The 23,708-nt window shown below is 36.4% G+C and overlaps 1 protein-coding gene across 1 annotated transcript in view; it reads left to right on the plus strand.

The window, feature by feature from the left end:
• RAB21 (RAB21, member RAS oncogene family) overlaps window positions 1-11,651 on the plus strand; it is a 46,423-nt gene extending 34,772 nt beyond the window's left edge. Inside the window, exon 7 of the mRNA XM_043565043.1 lies at window positions 5,260-11,651. Within this exon, the coding sequence (XP_043420978.1) occupies window positions 5,260-5,402 (143 nt within the window). The 3' untranslated portion in view covers window positions 5,403-11,651. The remainder of the gene's footprint in view (window positions 1-5,259) is intronic.
• The last annotated feature ends 12,057 nt before the right edge of the window (window positions 11,652-23,708 follow it).

Genomic DNA, 23,708 nt, shown 5'->3' on the forward strand with positions numbered 1-23,708 from the left:
ACAGCTCAGAGCCTGGAGCCTATTTTGGATTCTGTGTGTCCCTCTCTCTCTGCCTCTCCCCCACTTGCGTTCTATCTCTGTCTCTCTCTCTCTCTCTCAAAAATAAACATTAAAAAAAATGATAAAATGCATAGGAATGAATTTCATGAAAATGAGGTGAAAGACTTATATGTTGAAAACTATAAAACATTAAAGAAAGAAATTGAAGACACAAATAAATGGAAAGATATTCCATGCTCATAGGCCAGAAGAATTAATATTATTAAATGCCATACTAGTCAAAGCAGATTCAGTGCAGTCCTTATCAAAATTACAATGGTGGGGCACCTAGATAGCTCAGTCGACTTCAGCTCAGGTCATGATCTCCCAGCTTGTGAGTTTAAGCCCTGCATTAGGCTCTCTGCTGTCAGCACAGAGCCCACTTCAGATCCTCTGTCCCCTTCTCTCTCTGCCCCTCCCCCCACTTGCACCCTTTCAAAAATAAATAAACATTAAAAAAAATTACAATGGCATTTTTCGTAGAAGGAGAATACCCAACCCTAAAATTTGTATAGAACCATAAAGGACCCTGAATAGCCAAAGAAATCTTGAGATGAGGAACAAAGCTAGAGGATCACACTCCCTGATTTTCAACTATATTACAGAGCTATAGTAAAACAGTGACATAAAAACACACACAGATCAATGGGACATAATGCAGAGCCCAGAAATAAACTCATTCATATATGGTCAATTAGCTTACAACAAAGGAGCCAAGAATATATAGCTAGGAAAGGACTGTCTCTTCAATAAATGGTGTTGGGGAAATTGGACAGCCCCATACAAATGAATGAACCTGGACCACTATTCTACACCATAGACAAAAATTAATTTAAATGAATTGAAGAGTTAAGCCTAAGACCTGAAACTCCTAGAAGAAAACATAGGCAGTAAGCTCCTTGACATAGGTCTTAGCAATGATTTTTTTAATCTGACAGCAAGAGCAAATGCAACAAGAGCAAAAAGAGACATTAGACTACATCAAACTAAAAGGCTTCTGTCCAGCAAAGAAAACCATCAGCAAAATAAAAAGGCAACCTACCAAATGGGAGCAAGTGTTTGCAAATCATGTCTCATAAGGGGCTAATGTCCAAAATATATAAAGAACTCCTGCAACTCAATAGATTAAAAAGAAAACCTTACAGACAATCCAATTAAAAAATTGGTCAAAGATCTGAATAAACATTTTTCCAGAGAAGACACAGAGTTGGCCAATAGGTACATGAAGAGATGTTCTGTATCGTTAATTATCAGGGAAATACCAAAACTTATCATGAGATGAGATAATACTTCATACCTATTAGAATGGCTAGAAACAAGTGTTAGCGAGGATGTGAAGAAAAGAGAACGCTTGGGCACTATTGGTGGAATGTAAATATGTCCAGCCACTAGGGAAAACAGTATGGATTTCTTAAAAAAATTACAAATAGAACTATGACATGATTCAGCAGTTCTACTCCTGGATAGTAAGTAGAAGAAAACAGAAACATTAACATGGGAAAATAAACCTTATTCGTTGCAGCATTATTTACAATAGCCAAGATATGGAAACAACTTAAGTTTCCATCAGTGGGTGAATGGATAAAGAAAACGTCCTGTATATATAGAGAGAGGGGAATGTTATTTAGCCATAAAAAAGAATGAACATCTTGTCATTTGTGACAACATGGATGGACCTTGAGGGCATTATCCTAGTGAAATAAGTCAGAGAAAGATAAATAACATGATCTCTCCTGTATGTAGAATCTAAAAGTAAATAATAAAATCAATCTCATAGATACAGAAAACAGAGAGGCAGGGGTTTGCGGGGCGGGGGGGAGAAATGGGTGAAGTGTTTTGTTTGTTTTTAGTTTAAGTAAATTGAATTATTCTTTATTTTTAAAATTATAAAAATTTTAAGTTGTGATTATAATTATTGTGATTCTGCTTTTTTAAAAAGTTCTTTTTATTTATTTTATTTATTTTTTAAAGAATATTAACTTAAAAAAAATTTTTTTTAATGTTTATTTATTTTTGAGAGAGGCAGAGACAGAATGCCAGTGGGTAAGGGGCAGAGAGAGAGGGAGACACAGAATCCGAAGCAGGCTCCAGGCTCTGAGCTGTCAGCACAGAGCCCGACGCGGGGCTCGAACTCACGAGCTGTGAGGTCATGACCTGAGCTGAAGTCGGACACTCAACCGACTGAGCCACCCAGGCACCCCTAAAAAAGTTCTTTTTAAAAAAGAGTTCTTATTTTTTAGAGATCTTATTAAAATAATTTATAAATAAAATTATGTGTCTAGAATTTGATTCAAGATAGTGGTAGGGGGCCACCTGGGTGGCTCAGTCAGTTAAGCATTCGATTTCGGCTCAGGTCATGATCTTAACTGCTGTAAATTCAAGCCCTGCGTCGGGCTCTGTGCTGACAAGCTCAGAGCCTGGAGCCTGCTTCGGATTCTGGGTCTCCCTCTCTCTGGCCCTCCCCAGCTCGTGCTCTGTCTCATTCTGTCTCTCAAAAAAAAACATGTTAAGAAAAAAAAAAAAAAAGATAGTGTTAGGGATGCTTGCTGAATATAGATGAAATTGTATGATGGACATAAGGATTTTCATTATGCTGTTTTTTCTGTTTTTATTTATGTTCGAAGTTTTTCAGATTAAAAAGTTTTTTAAAAGAGGGAAGGGAAAATGTTTATCACCAATAAAATGTATACCATAGTTAGGAAAACCCTAGTCTGTGGAATATTGGATTGAAATGATTTTGTCAAATTATATTCCTTAATTTATGGACCACACACTCTTGAGAATTTGATGAAACTATGGTTTTTGTCTCTAGAAAAATGGACATAAACACAAACTTTGGAGTAAATTTCAGTTTTACAAAAAACTGAAGGTCATTCATAATTCTTGTAGAGCTTTAATTCTCTAATGAGGTCTCCTGACCAACAGTATCAGTATCACTTGAGATTTTTTAGAAATGAAGATTCTTCTGCCCTACTAAACCAACTGACTCAAAATCTCTGGAGATTTTGTTTTAACAATTTTTCCATATGATTGTGATGCACACTGAAATTTGAGAATTTATTTGTATTCTTGCTGCTTGTGTATACATATCAATCGCTTGGGGATCTTGTTAAAATACATATTTGATAGAGTCGGTTTGGTGTGGGCCTGAGCTTTTCATTTGTTTTTTTTAAAAAAAAATTTTTTTTTCAACGTTTATTTATTTTTTGGGGGACAGAGAGAGACAGAGCATGAACGGGGGAGGGGCAGAGAGAGAGGGAGACACAGAATCGGAAACAGGCTCCAGGCTCCGAGCCATCAGCCCAGAGCCTGACGCGGGGCTCGAACTCACGGACCGCGAGATCGTGACCTGGCTGAAGTCGGACCCTTAACCGACTGCGCCACCCAGGCGCCCCTGAGCTTTTCATTTGTAACAGGCACCCGTGTGGCGATGATGCTGGTCCTCAGACCATACTGTGAGTACCACGGTTCTAGCTCTATAGCTTAGAAGTGTTATAAATCTCATATATCTTCCTAGAAAAAAATTTGAGTATTTCTAATATGCTTGTTTAAAAACTATTGAACATACAGAAATACTCATATATTTTACACATTTTTGTAAAACAAAAAATAGAGATTTTGAAAGGTTGAAGAAAAATAAGTAGAAGTTAGAATTTGTAATGTTTTCTAATTTCATCTCATTGGATTTTCCTGTACAACTAAATTTGGAAACCGTTGTTCTAAGGACTCCCTCTTTTCTTTCTTCGTTTTTCCCGCTACATATTTTGTGAATATTTACTTCTAATCTGTGCCTTATATTTTCATTTTTTAACTGTGTCTTCAGAGCAGAAGTTCTAAATTTTAATAAGGTCTTGTCATTTTTTCTTTATGATTTGTGGTTTTTGTGTCTTATATGAGGAATCTTTGCCCAAATCAGAATCACAAAGATTTTTTTCCTACAGAGATTTCCTCCTATGTTTTTTTTCTAGATATTTCTGGATAACTGTGCACACCTTATGTTTTACATCTAGGTTCATAATTCATTTTTAAATTTTTGAATATGGTCAGAGGTATAGATAGATCAAGGTTTATTTTTTATATGTAAATGTTCAGTTCTAATACTGTTTCTTGAAAAGATTATTCTTTCTTCATTGAATAATCTTGGCACGTACATCAAAAATCAAGTGACCAGGGGCGCCTGGGTGGCTCAGTCAGTTAGGTTTCTGACTTTGGCTCAGGTCATGATCTCATGGTTCATGACTTTGAGCCTCACTCACATCAGGCTCTGTGCTGACAGCTCAGAGCCTGGAGCCTGCTTTGGATTCTGTGTCTGCCTCTCTCTCTGCCCCACCATCCCTCTTGTGCTCTGTCTCTCTCGGTCTCTCAAAAATGAATAAATGTTTAAAAAAAAAATTTTACTAAAAAAAAAAAAATCAAGTGAGTATATATGTGGGGGTCTATTTCCAGACTCTGCTCCATGATCTTTAGAGCTCTCCTTTCACCAATATCTCACACTCCATTGGGGTAACTATGTGTGTGCTATATCTTTAAGTTAGATAGTATGAGTCTTCCAGCTCTGTTCTTCCTTCCTCATCTTAAACTCTTTCATTCTTTCAAATATTATTTGCATAAAGGTATTACATTATTTGTTGACGAGTAAATCTTGTTCCCTAAATATCAGTTGTACTTAGAATAATATGAACTATTTTTTTTAATTAATTTTTTCTTTTAGTTTTTTTTTTTTTTTCTTTGAGATAGGGTGTGATGAGGGAGGGGCACAGAGAGAGGGAGAGAGAGAGAATCCCAAGCAGGCTCTGCATTCTCAGCACAGAGCCCGATGCGGGGCTCAAACTCATGAACCATGAGATCATGACCTGAGCTGAAGCAGGTGCTAAACTGATTGAGTCACCCAGGCACCCCAGAATAATACAAACTTTGACATATCGCCAAGTATATTAGAAAATCTTGAGGGTATTACTTGTATACAGACATTTGTTCAAAGTAAAAACCTTTTTCTCTCTCTTGATGTCACTGTGGCCATTATGCAACTGGACAAATGCAGTTGCTATTAAGTTTTTTAAACTTGCAGGAAAAGCTATTCAGTGAGCTGACAAAATGTTCATTATATTTAGTTTTCCTGTTGGTTGGAAGTCAGAAATGGCTATTGTGGTGGCATACTGAAATTATAGAAAGAGAAAATTCATAGATTGTGGTCTTAAATTTGTTTTCTCCTTCTCTTAGGGATGATAGAAACAGCACAAGTGGATGAGAGAGCAAAAGGCAATGGCTCCAGTCAACCAGGAGCCACAAGGCGGGGTGTACAGATTATTGATGATGAACCTCAAGCCCAGAGCGGTGGCGGAGGGTGCTGTTCTTCTGGATAACTGATCACACTTAAGAGATTAAACAAACAAACTGTGGATCATTGCCCTCAACATGAAGACTGCCATATTCCAAGTCACATTATTTTACCAATGGAATTATAGAATTAACAGTATTTTAAATTACGTTTATAACACTGCAGAGACCTTAAGTGCTAAACTTAGTGGAGTTTGTGACCAGAGAATTGGCATTTTTCTACAAATGTTAACAAAGCAATTACCAATGGCCTTTTTACATATTTTTTTCTTTAATAAGGAATAATATGCATGTAGAAAAGACCTACTTAAAGGCTTCATTTATATTCTTTTAAATCAAATCTTTATTTAATAACTTATATATGTTGTTGGAATGGTATACATTTTTGCAGCCCTTTGTATTTTGTGGTAGTTTGAATTGTATCACTTCTAAACAGCAAACTGTTTTTGTTTTCTTTTTTTTTTTTTTTTTTTTAATTAGCAGATACCTGAAGTACTATTTTTGCAGGGTTTGCACAGGCCCCTTAACTGTCTACTACTTTGATATAATCTATATACAACCTGTATGCTGAGCTGGTAAAATACATTGTAAAATTACATATTAAATATTTTATCTGCTTTTACAAGCGCAAGGTGCAAAACTACATACAGTAGTCTCATTGATGACTGTAAAGTGAATTAACATTTGGTGATAATGCCTAAGCTTTTTGACTCTGACATAAAGATCATAGCTCCCCTTCACTTTTGTCTTAACTTGAAAGTGGCGTGTTTCAATTTTCACATATACTTTACTTGAATTATTGCTGTTGTCATATTTTTGCCTCTGTAAGTCTTTCTGATGATTGAACAACAGCATTTGCCTTTTGGTTTGTTGGGGTTTGGGGGAGCTCTTTTTGTTTGTTTTTATTTTTGTTTGGGGGGGATTTTTTTGGATAAAAGAGATGAATTCTGCTGATTTTGTTTTAGAGTGGTTACCTTAGAAGTATTTGAGTGGAGCATGCTGAATTTCACTTCTGCAATGGCTTTAGTTTTCTCTTAGGCTTTATATGAGATGGGTTCACTGGTGTCAGAAGAGAGGAAGAGGTACCAGACAGTTGCCACTCACCAAGACTCATTCATACAGCATGTTAATGGGTAGTTCATGCTCCTGGGGCAGCACTTTTAAATCCTTTGTGAGCAAATTGTATTTGTTCATTGCTTGCCAGAGATGAACACGGAAAAGTTTGTTCCATTTTATAAGAGCTGTCCTGAGTTTCTGTGAAGGGAAACATTTCATGTAATGCGGTTATAGCAAACACTGGAAAGATTTATTATAAAATTATATTCTTGTATACTTTGTAAATTAGTCTCATTAGGTTTTTTTTTTTCCTAAGCATAGGACTGAACTTAAATTTGTTAATTTTAATAGAATCAGACAGTGCTCACAGAAGGATCACAAATTGTGGAAATTAACATACATTGTTCTTGTTCTAATATATATATTTTTCCATTTCTGTCATGCTTGGAAAACTAGTAAATGTTATGTCTAAGATAAAATGGAATGGTTCCTGGATTTACTTCTTACAAGAAGCAGTAGTATGCAATAAAGTCGTTGGCATGAGCAATTAAGAGGATGTAAAGAGGTTATAGTTACTAAAGAAGTACTACCATATTTTTAAGTTAAGAGCTTAAGGTTTCCCAAATGGGTTTAAAGTTGAATGGATTGACACCTTTATGCTATGCTGTTAAAATTTTAACTTAGTATTAAGGGTTCTGTGAGCCCTCACTTTACCTTCTTTAGTTCCTCTCCTTCCCAAACTCAACACACTGTTCTCTCTGTTGTGTGTGTTTGGGGAGGATGGTATGGGAAGAGTCAGAGAGATAAGCTAACATTTGTTTTATTTTGTTTTGTTTTGTTTTGTTGATTGTATAGTCTCTCAGTTTCCTATGAAGTTTGTGTTTATGCAGGGCATCATGGGAGACCAGAGGAATCATGAGTATAAATACAGGAAAAATTGTTTTTGCTCTTCTGGTTCTTCCACAGGTAGTAAAGAAAGCCTTGCCATTTCTACTATCATACGTGCAGATGGGAAAGAAGCTCTTGTTCAGAGTGAACTGTTTTTTAAACTAATGAGAGATGAAATTGAGCTTGATTTCAAAAAGTAAAATCATAAAGCCTGATAATTGAAGAGTTGTACTCTCAATTTTTGACCCTATGTTAATGATATTAAGTCCAGATAAGAACCTCTGCTCCAAAGTTGCCAGATAATTATTGATGGGGTACAACCACTCTCCATATATTTTTTTCTTTACTCTCCCTTAGTTTCTGTCTATCATTCTTAACCTCAAGCATTTCATTCTGTTTTTCACCTTGTAATTTAAGCTAATTCAATAGCAACAATAAATAATAGGGAATACCTGTCCTTGCTCTAAAGTCTGACAGTTCTCTAGGTAGGATGAAGGAGGAATGAAAGAGGACCAGCCAATTGCAGTATGTGCATAAAGGAGAGAGAAAGAGATGAGAAACTAAGGCTGAGGAAATTTCTCTGATACTTTCTTCACTTCTTTAACATATCTTTTGTGTTCCTGTCCTTATGAATTGTACTATTAGGAAGAAGACATGAGTTGTTGTATTGTATATTAAAAGTAGTAGGTAGGTAGAACCAATATATTTTTCAGCTAGTAAGTGTATACATTTAGTATATATAATTAAAAATTGGTATAAGATAGTCATTAAAAATACCTGAATATTATGTTAAAAGTATACAGTCGTTTCTGTAATGATGATGAATATTCTGCATCTCGTTTTGCTTTGTGATTATAGAGGAAGATCATTGTTTTTAAAAATGTATATTGCAACAATTTGGGGGTAAACAGCAATCTCAAAAAAAAAAGCATCATGTGATTGTATGAAATATGAGTGTTTGAATTTGTTTTGTTCTGGGGAAATCACCTGAAAACACCCTAAAGCTATGGCTGTTATAGCTAAATTGAAGTCCTTTTTTTTTTGTTTGTTTTTAATATTAGCTGTATGTTATTAATGATTACATTTTATTTGGCATTAGAGTAAGAAAGAAGAATGATATAGGTTTTCAGCAAGAAAAGATAAAATTTGGGATATATGACAGGAGGTTAGTGAGGAGTAGACTAGAAGTCAGATATGAAACTCTACAACCTGACATTTTTATAATTGTTTTGAAATACATTATCATGTCTAAATAAGGCAAGTTATGCATTGTACCAAATATTTAGAACATACACAAAATGAATTGGCATACTATGTAATATGATTTGCAATTTTCTGTATTGTAAATGCTACCAGGAATCTAGATCATTGATGTTATCTCCAAATAATAGAATTTACCCTTATAATTACCACTTATATTCTCTCCAGAAGTGAGATGTTGATCTGTGCCTTTAACTTTTGAAATTCATCTTTTGACCTCCGTTTGCCATATAGCTTTCTTTATACATGCAGTCTGGCAAAGAGGGAATACATATTTTGTGGCTAGTAAAGCTGTTGAGATCTTCTAGAAAAGGGTGTAGATCGTTGCAACCAGCAGGAGCCTTACGATAATGTCTAAAGTACAGGGACTAAGTAGATCTTTATTCTTTTCTAAATTTCAAAATGTATTACCTAGGTTTTAATAACTAAAAGCTGGGATTCATTGAATATATACATTCACTTGATTTTGTAATAGGCGTTGATTCTAGTATTTTGCTGTTCTATAATTTTCAGTCAACAAAAACAATAATGTATTTGGACCAAAATTCATGTTACATATATGTCTGGCTTCGATGTCTTTTCCCTTTTCAAAGAAAACAAATCAATCAGAATTCTGAGCAAACTTTCCTAAATGCAAGTATTATAATATTAATCATATGTAATGAAAAAATGTAAAAATACTCTTTTAAGAGTTTCCACTTTCAAGCAACAATGCTTCTCTTCTAAACAAATACCACTTTAATTTGATAGACTTTTAGCACTGCGTATGCTTTCTGATTTATGTATCATCTCTTCTGAGAAGCTGAGCGTGCTTTTAAATATTAGCTTTTCTACCACAAATTTTCAGTAGATACACTAACATGGCAAGTTGATGTTACATGGCACACCCAGTAAGAATCTTATTCTTTAAGCATCTTGTCCTCTTCAGAGGCCTGCACGTATTTCTAAGTGCTTTACATTAAAGCCAAAAGATGAACCTATCTTTATTCCCAGTGTATCAGTTCTCACCTTGATTTTGATACTTCCAGACAACTGTATCATCTCTTCATTATCAAATACTCAAGAAAAAGCTAATATGACTTCCTTAAGTTGGAGCTTGTGTAGAGCAATGAGAGAAAGGTGAGGGACAGCAGAGATAAAGTACGGTAATGTTGAAATACAGACAACGGTGGTATTTGCTAAACTGTATCGTTGGTAGCAAGCTCTTTTAAGGAAACCATCACATGTAGTACTTCCTAGAAATGTAAAAGCTCATTTTTTTTAATTATCTGAGAATATATTCTAGGAAAAAAAGAATAAATATTGTGAAAGTGCCCCTCAGGCACCCTCTCCCAAATGGAAAACATTGCTTTGTAGTATATACTCTCTTCAATTACCTTTTTGCTGTGCATTTATATACATATATATTTACCTATAGGAATACATAGTTTTGTGGGTTCTAAATTTTTATATAAATTCTGTCTTACTACGCATATGTTTTGCAACTTGCTTTTTTCTCTCACCAACATGTTTAGGAACTGTTATGTCAGTATATGCATACTTTCATTTTATTTTCTGTCACATCTCTTTGGGATGTTTGCTTTTCAGGATAACTTCTGACTTTCCATGAAACCTTCCCAAAAGGAATCTTGTCACTTAGGTAGATTTCACTAGACTCCTAGAATGTAGATGCAAGCCAGCGCTTAGACAGAATCAGGGTCTTCCTTAAGCATGTGAATTGGGATATTAGAAAGGCATTTGCTGGGGCACGTGGATGGCTCCGTCGATTAAGTGTCTGACTTTGGCGCAGGTCATGATCTTCACAGTTTGTGGGTTTGAGCCCCCTGTCGAACTCTGTGCTGACAGCTCAGAGTCTGGAGCCTGCTTCGGATTCTGTCTCTCTGCCCCTCCCCAACTCATGCTCTGTCTCTGTGTCTCTCAAAAATAAATGAACAGTCGGGGGGAAAAAAGGCATCTGCTTATAATTCATTTGAAGTACATTACTTTTGGCCTATTGTTGACAATATATACAATTCAAAAATTCAGCAGTCTTTATTCAGAATAGGTTTTTATTTGAGGGAGGGAACGAAAAAGAGGGAAGGTATAGCCGACAGGGAAAGAGTACAGAGCAAGATAAAACAAGTCTCTACACAACTTGGAATAGTTACATAACAAGACTTCATGGCACCAAAAATTAAAACTTATGTTTGGTCTGTCTTTAATGAAAACAAGAACAGTGCCTTTTCAGATTTCCCTTCCCCCAACATCCCCCATCCCCATTCCTTTTTTTTTTTTTTAGAGTTTATTTATTTATTTTGCGAGAGAGACTGTGCGCTGTTAGAGCAGAGCCCAACACGGGGCTCCGTCTCAATGAATCTTGAGATCATGACCTGAACCAAAATCAAGAGTCAAGAGCTTAACCTACTGAGTCACCGAGGCGCCCCTCCCCATTCCTCTCAAAAGGTAACAATTGTTAACAGTTGGTATGTGTCTGCATCTCTCATATATGTTTTTATTTATATTTGGCCTTTATGAATTGTCAGTTTTCTGAAATCAACCTCTATATCAAATTCCAACCTCAATCCAACTGACCTATTTACCGAGAACAAACCAGAATCATATTTCTTTAAAGGACGTTAAATCAGTGGCGACAGTTCTTGAACTAGAAGTTAACTAGATTCTTAATATGTTTTATGTTTATCATAAATTAAGCTTGAAGAATAACTAGCATTCTGGGAAAGTCGAGTCACTGGTTTCTATATCTTGTGGAAATAGGGTTGGGAAAGAGGAGTGTGGTAATACCTGTGTAAGTCTGAGCTGGCCTTGTTCTCTTAGCATATTATCTTACTTGAGCATTACAGTTATCCCCACAATTACTTTCCAGGTATTTCTGTCACTGTTAAGCTCTAGCTTAGCATGTGAGTGCCTTGACACAAAGTTAAGTGTATCGCCCCAGAACAACAAATTTATTCATATTTGACTTATAATGAAAATAATTCAAGGGGGAAATTAAGCAGCAGTTTACATGATTTTGTTAATTGTTTCTGGATGGTCTTATAAAAAAAAATTAAAACACATTCTGCTCATCATGACTATTCTATCACTTTCACTCATTTATTGAGTACCTGCTCTGTTCCCAGTGCACATACAGCAGAGGAACCAGCCTTCCTTTAGAGTTAGAGCTTAGAGATGGGGAAAGATGACTTTGCCTATTGTCTAGGAGGTAAGTAGTTTATCTGTAGATATGAGGTCAGCTGAGCACACGTGTTCACATTCTGGGTTTGATCAGATATGTACATGTCAAACTTTTGGGGTGAGGTAATTAGAATGACAGTAGCTGAAGCTGATAGTGAATTTAAGGTAAATCTGGACAGAATGATTTTGAGTCTTGCAAATAATACATTTTCAAGCCAAATTAAAATAGAATAACTTATTTTCTAGCTTCAAGGGGACAATTAAGTGATCCTTAAGCCCAAATTGCTTTTCCAAATTTTGTAATAGCAGTGAAGAAACAAATGCTTTTTGCTTATTTAGACGGCTGCTTTTTATTAAAGCTAGGGAAAAAATGAATTTTAAAAGGCAATTGTATTGTTTTCTTTGCTTTTAACAGATGATATCTTGTCGCCAGATAATAATCCAGGACACAATCCATTCCTAAATCATAGTAGGCCAATTTGGAGAGTGTATCACAGTATAATTTGTGTCTTTCTTTCTTTTCTTTCTTTCTTTCTTTCTTTCTTTCTTTCTTTCTTTCTTTCTTTCTTTCTTTCTTTCTTTCTTTCTGTCTTTCTTTCTTTCTTTCTTTCTTTCTTTCTTTCTTTCTTTCTTTCTTTCTTTCTTTCTTTCTTTTGTTTTTTGTAGGCTCTCTGTGGGGCTTGAATTCATAAACCCAAGATCAAGAGTCGCATGCTCTACCAATTGAGCCAGCCATGAGCCCCTAAGTTGTGTATTCTTTTTTTTTAATGTTTATGTATTTATGTATTTATTTATTTGAGAGTAGGAGAAGGAGCAGAGAGAGAGGGAGAGAAAGAATCTGAAGCAGGCTTCATGCTGTTAGTGCAGAGCCTAATGCAGAGCTCAAACCCACAAACCGTGAGATCATGACCTGAACCAAAATCAAGAGTCTGACACTCAACAGACTGAGCCACCCAGGCACCCCAAGTTGTGTATTTCTAAATGCACTTTTCAAATGAGGAGTATGGGTCCCTTTTTTCCTATCTGAAATTGAAGACCTAGGCCAGAAAGATAGCTTAACAAATACCTGGATTTTCTGATAATCTTTCCAATGCCTTTTAAGGATATTGAAAGTTAAATTATCGGTTCCCTTCTTGGCTCTTTTTGGGAGAAAATAGAGTGAAATCATCAGTTTTTAAATAACTATTTCATGAGTTAGCAGGAAGTAACATACTCATCTGTATTAATTTATCTGCACTAATTCACAAAAGAATGATTGTAATGATCTAGTGACAATTCTTCAAAATATAAAAGTCCTGTGAAGGAAAAATGACATAGCAAGGACTTGATGATACTTTGAGGACCTTTTACTGTTTCCTGGGTGAAAAATTATTCATCTTGTCTAAAAGCTATACAATATAAGGCTTCCCTTCACCCCCACCACCACAACGGAATCCCCTGTTAATATTTTAAAGCCTGAAAATGTTTTAACTGAAGAAGTGGCATGGGTGGTTCCTCCCCTTCAAAGATTTTAAGGCCAATAGTAGTGGCACAGGCCTGGGGAAGAAATACTTGCTTTATCAAGTGGAGCTACTGACATAGTATCTTTAAGATGCACACATGACTGATTTATCGTTGCTATGTAGGCAACTGGTATAGTTTGGAAATATTCTAACGTAAGATTGTACGTGAAGTAAGAAGACTGATTTTCTTGTATAGTGTATAGAATTCAGTCTTCTGTCATGCATGTAAATATGTTTGGTTTGGATCTATTTGATTTAAGCTCTAATTGCTATTCTCTCCTCCCACGTCACATTTTACCTAAAATATGTAATTTTTAAATGAAATTAGGGGCACCTGGGTGGCTCAGTCTGTTGAGTGTCGGACTTCGGCTCAGGTCACGATCTCGCAGTCCGTGAGTTCGAGCCCCGCGCCGGGCTCTGGGCTGATGGCTCAGAGCCTGGAGCCTGCTTCCGATTCTGTGTCTCCCTCTCTCTCTGCCCCTCCCCCGTTCATGCTCTGTCTCTCTCGGTCTCAAAGATGAATAAACGTTAAAAAATAAATAAATAAATAAATAAATAAATAAATAAATAAATAAATAAAATTATACATTGCTTTAGGAAACCTGCTATAGACAATGTATGAATTTCACCAAGAATGTTTAAGCAAATCTGAGACTAAAAATTTTAGGTTTTGCCTGCAATTTCATATGTAAATTCAAGAAAAAAATTGTAGCTAAAAGGCCTACTTTGTTGCAAAATATATATGTGACACTTCAAAGGATTTCAGTTTTGGGTTCATTTAAAAGTAGGACCTGACAAAAGAGGTATGAATAAATAAGCAGATTCAGAATTTAGCAGGCACTCGGTATTTCTGTTTTCCTAACATTTTATGTAGAGCATTTTACTGATGCTCAGATAGATATATAAAATGTACTACTATAATTCATGCCTTCAAGGAACTTAAAATCCTAGGGGAGAATTATCTAATAGATGTGAGAGAATTTAGAGACATTAAATATGGAGGAGGTAAAATTAGTATCTGTAGAAGATAGTGCAAAGCTTAAGAATCAACTGAAAGTATCTTAAAACTAACGAAGTCACTGGGTATAAAATTGGTCACAGAAATTAAAAGCTTTCATTTATATAAACAACAGGCAATTATAAGATATAATGGAAGAAAAAGCTCCTTTTAAAGTAAGAACAAAGAAGAAAATCCCTAGTAATAAACAGTATGCAAGACCACAAAAAGAAAGCTATGTTTCTCCTGGAAAGAAAGCACAAAAACATGGGGAGGCATATCATATTCTTGGATAAGAAGACTTACCAACATATACATGCCAGTTCTTTTTAAGTTAATCTATAATGTAATGCAATCTCAAAAATACCAGGATTTTCTAAAATTAGACAACTGATTCCAAAGTTCCTATGAAAAAAGACTAGCCCGAAAAGCTCTGAGAAGCAGTGAGGACAGACAAGTCTTACAAAATATTAAAAATAGAAACTCCAGTAATTAAAAGTTTGGTACTGGCATGTAACTAGACAGATCATTAGAATCAAATAGGTCTAAAATAGACCCAGATGTGGAGAGTTAGCACAAGCTAAAGATGACATTTCAATTCAGTGAAGGAAATATGGCTTATTCATTAAAAGGTGTTAGGACACCTGGGTAGCTATTTGCAGGAAAAAATAAAAGTTGGATTCATACCTCAACCAAAATAAAATCCAGTTTTAAATGTGAAAACCGAAAAGCTTAAAATACTTGAAGAAATCATAGGAGAATCTTAAAAGATTTTAGTGTGGTGAAGTGTTTTCTAAATTTGATGTAAAATCCAGAAGTAATAAACATGGTATGCACTACAAATTTACAATAATGTAGTGATATATATACATATCTCACTATATAAAATAAATTCTTCATCACAAAAACTACCATAAGCAAAAAGAAATTACATATTTGAAAAAATTGTAAATCATAGCATGCATATTTTAATATATAAAGAATTCCTAAAATTCAGTAAGATAAAATTCAACAGTCCAAAAGGAAAAAGATCCAAAACTATAAACAGAGTTTCCACAGAAAATGATACAAATGACATAGACTGAAAATAAAAGTTCAACTTCACTGTTTTTTTTTTTTATTTTTTTATTATTTTTTTTTTTAAATTTTTTTTTTTTCAACATTTATTTATTTTTGGGACAGAGAGAGACAGAGCATGAACGGGGGAGGGGCAGAGAGAGAGGGAGACACAGAATCGGAGACAGGCTCCAGGCTCTGAGCCATCAGCCCAGAGCCTGACGCGGGGCTCGAACTCACGGGCCGCGAGATCGTGACCTGGCTGAAGTCGGACGCTTAACCGACTGCGCCACCCAGGCGCCCCTCAACTTCACTGTTAAGAGAAGTACAAAATAAAACTATACTGTTATATGAGTTTTTAACCTATTTGATCAAGGAGATTTTTTTTTTAATTTTATAAAAACACTGTGCTACATCCTAGATATTATTCATAAGAATTGGGGAACAAGTATTTGCCCTGGTTGAGGTGTAAATTAGAACAAGCTCTAAAAATGGTGTGCTTATGTATTGTAGACTTACTCTTTCAACCACCAATTTTATTTCCTAGTTAGAAAGGTTGGGAAAAAATTAATTTCCCGGATTTTTTTGTGTGCTGCTAGTGTTCTGGAAGCTAATTAGATTTTCCCAATTATGTGTTCTCCACATGACTTGAAAAGAGAAATGAGGTAGAGGCGATCTTTTGAAGTTCTTGCATGTTGTAAGAATATGGGAAATGTTTCCATGCAGCAGTGATCAAAGGTCTATTCTCCAACTTTCTGGATTTGGAGAAGTAGTGATGGTGGCAGGAACAACTTCTGTTCTTTTTTTTTTTTTTTTTAATATTTTTAACGTTTATCCATTTTTGACAGAGAGAGACAGAGAACGAGCAGGGGAGGAACAGAGAGGAACATAGAATCTGAAGCAGGCTCCAGGCTCTGAGCTGTCAGCACAGAGCCTGATGCGGGGCTCAAACCCACAAACCGCAAAATCGTGACCTGAGCCGAAGTCAGTTGCCTAACCGACTGAGCCACCCAGGGGCGCCTTTTTTGTTTTGTTTTAAATGTTTATTTATTTTTGAGAGAGAGTGTGTGCAAGCGGGGGGAGGGGCAGAGAGAGGAGGAGACAGAGGATCCTGAACGGGCTTTGTGTTGTCAGCACAGAGCCCAACACGCAGCTCGAACCCACAAATCATGAGATCATGACCTGAGCTGAAGTCAGATGTTTAATCGACTGAGCTACCCAGGTGCCCCGGTGGCAGCAGCTTCTTAAAATAACATTTTAATCCCTGGATTGTGGTATATCTTCTTTCTCCAGTTTCCCAGGAGTGAGAACAGGTGGTGATAGCCTCTGGCTTCCAGCATGGCTCCACAATGACTCCAGAGGTAGTAGCCTCCAGTGAATCAGTTCTGTATCACAGTGGGATTCATTCTGGGAGGCTCCACTTAGATTTCTAAACCCTGATCTTTCAGCCCTTCCAATGACCTTTTAAGTACTAAGGTGCCTATAACAAGTGCCTTCATGTTTAAAATATCTAGAATGATGGGGTGCCTGAGTGGCTCAGTCAGTTAAGCATCCGACTTCAGTTCAGGTCATGATCTCACAGTTCATGGGTTTGAACCCCACTTCAGGCTCTGTGCTGACAGCTTGGAACCTGGAGCCTGCTTTGGATTCTATCTCCCTCTCTGTCCCTCTCCCACTCACGCTGTCTCTGTCTCTCAAAAATGAATAAATGTTAAAAAAAAATGTTTAATTAAAATATCTAGAATGGCGTCTGTTTCCTGCACTGAAAACTGCCTGATTGATTTGGCAATGGCAATCAGAACTGAAAATGTATTTCCTTTTGATCTTGCAGTTTTACTTCTAGGAATATATCCTATAGACATGCTTGTATGTGAAAGTAACGAATTTGTAAGGGTTTTCAATGCATTGTTTGTAAACTGACATCAGTAGGGGAATCATAAAATCAATTATAGTGTATGTATATAATAGAATCCTAGGTAACTATAAAAAAGAATGAGCTTTGTATATTTAAAAGAAGCAATTAATAAGGCACATGAAGTAAAAAACAAACAAACAAACAAACAAACAAAAACCCAAATGTCCATCAACGGATGAATGGATAAAGAAGATATAATATGTGGATGGAACTGGAGGGTGTTATGCTAAGTGAAATAAGTCATACAGAGAAAGACAGATACCGTAGGTTTTCACTCTTATGTGGATCCCAAGAAACTTAACACAAGACTATGGGAAAGGGGAAGGGAATTAGAGAGGGAGGGAGCCAAACCATAAGAGACTCTTAAAAACTGAGAATAAACTGAGGGTTGATGGGGAGTGGTAGGGAGGGGAAGGTGGCATTGAGGAGGGGCATTGAGGAGGGCACCTGTTGGGGAGAGCACTGGGCGTTGTATGGAAAACATTTTGACAATAAATTTCATATTAAAAAGAAAAAGATATGGCATGTATATACAATGGAGTATTACTTGGCAATCAAAAAGAATGTAATCTTGTCATTTGCAACTACATGGATGGAACTAGAGTATATTATGCTAAGCAAAATTAGAGAAAGACAAATATATGACTTCACTCATATGGAATTTAAGATACAAACAGATGAATATAAGGGAAGGGAAGCAAAAATAATATAAAAACAAGGAGGGGGATGAAACATAAGAGACTCTTAAATACAGAGAACAAACTGAAGGTTGCTGGAGGGGTTGGGGGTGGGGGATGGGCTAAATGGGCAAGGAGCATTAAGGAAGACACTTGTTGGGATGAGCACTGGGTGTTATACATAGGGGATGAATCACTGGTATCCATTCCTGAAATCATTATTGCACTATATGCTAACTAACTTGGATGTAAATTTTAAAATTAATTAATTAAAAAACATTTTTTAAAGACATTAACGATTAAAAAAAAGGCCAGGGAGCAGAACTGTGTCTACTGCTTTAAAAGAAAGTAATTAGCTTTGTTGACACAAAGTAAAGTACACATATTTAAAGTGCGCAATTTGAGGGGCGCCTGGGTGGCGCAGTCAGTTAAGCGTCCGACTTCAGCCAGGTCACGATCTCGCGGTCCGTGAGTTCGAGCCCCGCGTCAGGCTATGGGCTGATGGCTCAGAGCCTGGAGCCTGTTTCCGATTCTGTGTCTCCCTCTCTCTCTGCCTCTCCCCCGTTCATGCTCTGTCTCTCTCTGTCCCAAAAATAAATAAACGTTGAAAAAACAATTTAAAAAAATTAAAAAAAATAATAAAGTGCGCAATTTGACAAGTTTGACCCATGAAGCCATCATCACAGTCAAGATAATGAATATATCCATCACCCCCAAAAGTATCCTTTTTAAAAATGTTTATTCATTTTTGAGAGAAAGAGAGGGAGAGAGAGAGAGCACATACAAGCAGGGGAGGGGCAAAGAGAGGGAGACAGAGGATCTGAAGCAGGCTCTGAACTGTCAGCACAGAGCCCAGTGTAGGGCTCAAACTCACAAACTGCAAGATCATGAACCGAACTGAAGTCAGATGCTTAACCAACTAAGCCACCCAGGTGCCCCACCCCAAAAAGTATCCTTATACCTCTTTGTAATCCCTTCCTTTCAGTTCCTCCTCATCCTTGCCAACACTTGATACAGGAAAATTTTAAAATTATAACCATTCAAATAGATGTATATATATCATTGTGGTTTTAATTTGTATTTCCCTAATGACAAATGATGTTGAGCATTTTTTCATGTGCTTATTTGACTTCTGTATCTTCTTAGTGACATGTCTGTTCAAGTATTTTGTCTGTATTTATTGATTTTTATATTATCTAGTTTTGAGACTTCTTTATGTATTTTGCATATAGGGTCTTTATCAGATATATGATTTGGGGGCATACGAGGGGGCTCAGTCGATTAAGCACCTAACTCTTGATTTCAGCTCAGGTAATGATCTCATGGTTCCTGAGATCAAGCCCTACATCAGGCTCTGCACTGACAGAGCAGAGCCTGCTTGGGATTCTCTCTCCCTCTCTCTCTCAAAGTAAATAAATAAACATTAAAAACAAAAAGTTATATGACCTGGAAATACTTCCTCCTGATCTCACCTTTTCATTCTCTAATGTCTTTCCAAGAGAAGTTCTAAATATTGATGAAATCTAACCACTTTTCCTTTATGGATTGTGTTTGGTCTTGTTTCTAAGAACTCTTTGCTTAGCTCATGGTCACAAAGATTGTTTTCCTATGTATTTTTCTGAAAGCTTTTTACTTTTAGGTCCATGGCTCATTCGAGTTATGTTTTTTATATGACACAAGGTAAACATTGAACTTTTTTTTTTTTTTTTGCTGCAGCCCATTTGTTGAAAAGACTATCCTTTATTTATTGCTTTTGTTTGCATCTTTGTTGAAAATCATTTGTCCACAGATGAGTGGTTCTATTTCTGAACACTATTCTATTGATTTGTCTTTTTTTAAAACACATGTCTTTAATTTTTATTTATTTTTGAGAGAGAGAGAGAGAGTGTGCAAGCAGGAGAGGGGCAGAGAGAGAGGGAGACACAGAATCCGGAGCAGGCTCCAGGCTCTGATCTGTCAGCACAGAGCCGGATGCAGTGCCTGAACTCACGAATGGTGAGATCAGACTTGAGCCGAAGTCCCACGCTTAACCAATTGAGCCACCCAGGCACCCTGATTTATTTGTCTATCTTGATGCCAACAGCACACTGTACTGATTATTATAGTTTTATAGTTGGTCTTGACATCAAGTAATGCTAGTCCTTGACTTTCGTTTTTTTCCAAAATTGTTTTTGGCTACTTTAGGTTCATTTCCATATGAATTTTTTAGAATTAGTTAGTTAATTTCTATGAAAATAATTTTTAAAAACCCTGCCAGAATGCTGATTGGTATTGCATTGAATCTATAGATCAATTTGGGAAAAGACCTAATTATTAAATCTTTAAACCAATAAAGACAGTATAGCTCTCCATTTACTTAGGACTTCTTTATTTCTTTCAGTGATGTTTTATAGTTTTTAGTGCACAGGTCTTTCGCCAGATGATTTTCTAAGTATTTCATGTTTTTGATGTTATTGCAAATAATATTTCAAATTTTAATTTGTAAATATTTATTGCTAGCATATAGAAACAAATTCTACCACTTGATCTTGCATCCTACAACTTTGCTGAACTCATTTATCAGTTCTAATAACTTCTTTGTAGATTACATGGGATTTTTTTATACATATTATATCATCAGTCAATAAAAACAAAGAGATTTCTTTCTTTCTTTTAAAAAAATTTTTTTAAATGTTTCTATTTATTTCTGAGACAGAGAGAGACAGAGCATGAGTGGGGGGGGGGGTGGGCAGAGGGAGAGGGGGACACAGAATCCGAAGCAGGCTCCAGGCTCTGAGCTGTCAGCACAGAGCCCAACGTGGGGCTCAAACTCACAAACTGTGAGATCATGACCTGAGCCGAAGTCGGTCACTTAACCGACTGAGCCACCCAGACGCCCCGAGATTTCTTTCTTTCTAATTTGGATATGTTTTTACTTCTTTTTCTTGCCTTCTTGCACTGGCTATAACTTCCAGTACAATGTTGAATAGAAGTGATTAGAATTGACATCCTTGCCTTATTCCTGATCTTTTTCATCATTGAAAAAGAAAAAAAGGGTAACCCGTATATATATTTGACTCCAGAGACCTAGAATGTCACCAAAAAGATACATAAGAAACTGATAATATTGGTTACCTCGGAAGAGACAAATTGAGTTAGATGGCAAAAGGGGAGAGAAACATTCTTCTTATTGGATATGTTTTTATTTTTATTTTTTAATAGGAGCCATGCAAATATATTGCCTATTCCAGAAAATAAATAAATAAAACTTAAGAAATAAAAATTAGGTGTATAAACAGCATTTGCTAAAAACAAAGCAAAACAAAAAAAAAACTTAGTATTTTTGCAAAGAAATATCTTAAGAATGTGACACAAGAGATCACAAAGTTTAAAATTAACAAAGGTAGGTTTAATCATTTAAGAATACTTGAGAGTTGGTAATATTTACCATAGACTTTGAAAGCAAGACATGAATTGAGGATGAAGTAGACATTTTAAGAAGAAATTTGCAATGGCATGAAAATGGGAAGTGGCAAACTTTAGCAAGCAAATTGACTTGACTGGGGGCAGGGGGCACTGTGCCTGGTAGAAAAAATAGGAAGGAAAGGTAAGTCCTTCACAGAAGAATTAAGACTAATATAGACGGTAATTTTGTAACATTCAACCCAATACCAACCTAACCAGGCACATATCTACCTTCAATTTTCTTAACTCAGCTAACAGATATTTTTAATGATTGCCTGTTATTCACCAGGTCCAGTGCTACGTGTTGCATGTGTACCTAGCGGTGAACCAAATGGATGTGGTCCCTGTTCTGATAGAGCTTAGTCTAGAGGGCACCTCTGGGCCTCAACGAAGTGAGCAACCTCCATGTTCCCCTTCGTTTCAAAATTTTGGCTATGTATTCGTTCAGTCTGATACTCTCTAAATACCCCTAACCCTTTGTCCATCCTTAGATATCTCCATCTCTGTAAAAACTCAAGTCATTACTCAAACCGCGTGACCCTCCTTCCTCCTTTCCATTCACACTTATTAGTATAGGATAGGAATTGAGACTGAAGACTGAAGCCAGATGCCTGGCTTTGATATTTTATGTTGTATTTCCTGGTGAGAAATGCAACTTTTTTGCCCTGCTTCTTCATTTATAAAGTAGAAATAATAATAGTATGTACTTTGTAAAGTTGCTGAAAATATTAAATGAGTTATTACATATAGAGTGCTTAGAACACACTCAGGATGATAAATTCTTAATAAATATTAGCAGTTGTTACTATTAGCAAAAGACTTCGCCTGTATTATTTCACCCAAGGCTAACACTTCCCACCAGCTCTATCCTACCTCCTCCCACCTGGTGGTCTTTTATTTAAAAAAAAAATTTTTTTTTAATGTTTATTTATTTTTGAGAGAGACAGAGACAGAATGCAAGTGGGTTAGGGGCAGAGAGAGGGAGACACAGAATCCGAAGCAGGCTCCAGGCTCTGAGCCGTCAGCACAGAGCCCAATGTGGGGCTTGAACCCACAGAGCTGTGAGATCATGACCTGAGCCAAAGTCAGGCGCTCAACCGACTGAGCCACCCAGGTGCCCCACCTGGTGGTCTTTTAATAGATGATCTCATTTTTCTCACAGCATATTGAACAACATTCTCTCCACTGCCCCTTTTTCTAGAATATAAACATGATCAAAAGCCTCCCACTCAAAACAAAATCCATCCTTAATTGTGAGCATCTCTTCTTCTTTCCTGTTTTATAATGAAATTTATTGAAAATCCACACTGGAAACTCCATGTTCTCCTACTTTCCCTTCATTCCTCAAAGTACTGCAGTCTTCAACTTGACCCCATCATGTCACAAAATTGCATTTACCAAGGTTAAGCACAGCTATATTCAAGATGCCTCTCCTGTGTTTTTCCATTGTACCCCAAGACCTCCTTACTACCTTAAAATTGTAACTTTTTCAACTATCCCCTCTAACATAGTATAATTTTTGCTTGTTTATTTTGTTTATATCTGTTTTCCCTGGTTAGAATGTAAAATCAAGGAGAACAGGAATTTTGTCTCCTTTGTTTACTCCTGCATCCCCATCACCTAAAATAATGCCTAAACATTATAGGCACTCACTAAATCTGAATCAAATGAATGAACACTGAGTTGTGATTATCTATTTTTTCTGTCTTCTGTGTTAGACCAGGAGCTACTTTGAAGACTGGAACTGTTCCTCCTATCTCTTTACTAGCTCTGTTAGCTCAGAGCCTGACCCAAATGGGACTGTGAATATGATGGATTTGTGGGGAGTCACTATGTTTCCAGTATTTTTGGTAAATGCTTCTGGAGGATACTCCAAGGCCTGAGAAAGTGGTTTTTTAATTTTTTTAATGTTTAGTTATTTTTGAGTGGGGGGGATAGACAGAGAGGGAGACACAGAATCTGAAGCAGGCTCCAGGCTCCGAGCTGTCAGCTCAGAGCCTGATGCGGGGTCAAGCCAACAAACCATGAGATCATGACTTGAGCCAAAGTTGGATGCTTAATTGACTGAGCCACCCAGGTGCCCCCCTTCCAAAAAGTGACTTTTAATTTCTACTCGGCAATCTTAGAGCTCAATGAGCTGGTATGAGGATTTTGCAAACAATGGAGATTTAAATTGTCTAAAGAAATTGTATTAGTCAGTGGTCTCCAGAAAAAACAGGACCGATAGGAGATTGATTACCTATCTATCTATCTATCTTTCTATCTAGAGATTAATTGAAGGAATTGGTTGAGAAGGCCCCCAATCTGCCATCTTCAAATTGGAAGCCCAGGGAAGCCAATGGTATAATTTTTTTTTTCTTTTC

Source organism: Prionailurus bengalensis, chromosome B4 (genome assembly GCF_016509475.1).
Source record: "Prionailurus bengalensis isolate Pbe53 chromosome B4, Fcat_Pben_1.1_paternal_pri, whole genome shotgun sequence".
In the NCBI taxonomy this organism is placed as follows: Eukaryota; Metazoa; Chordata; class Mammalia; order Carnivora; family Felidae; genus Prionailurus; species Prionailurus bengalensis.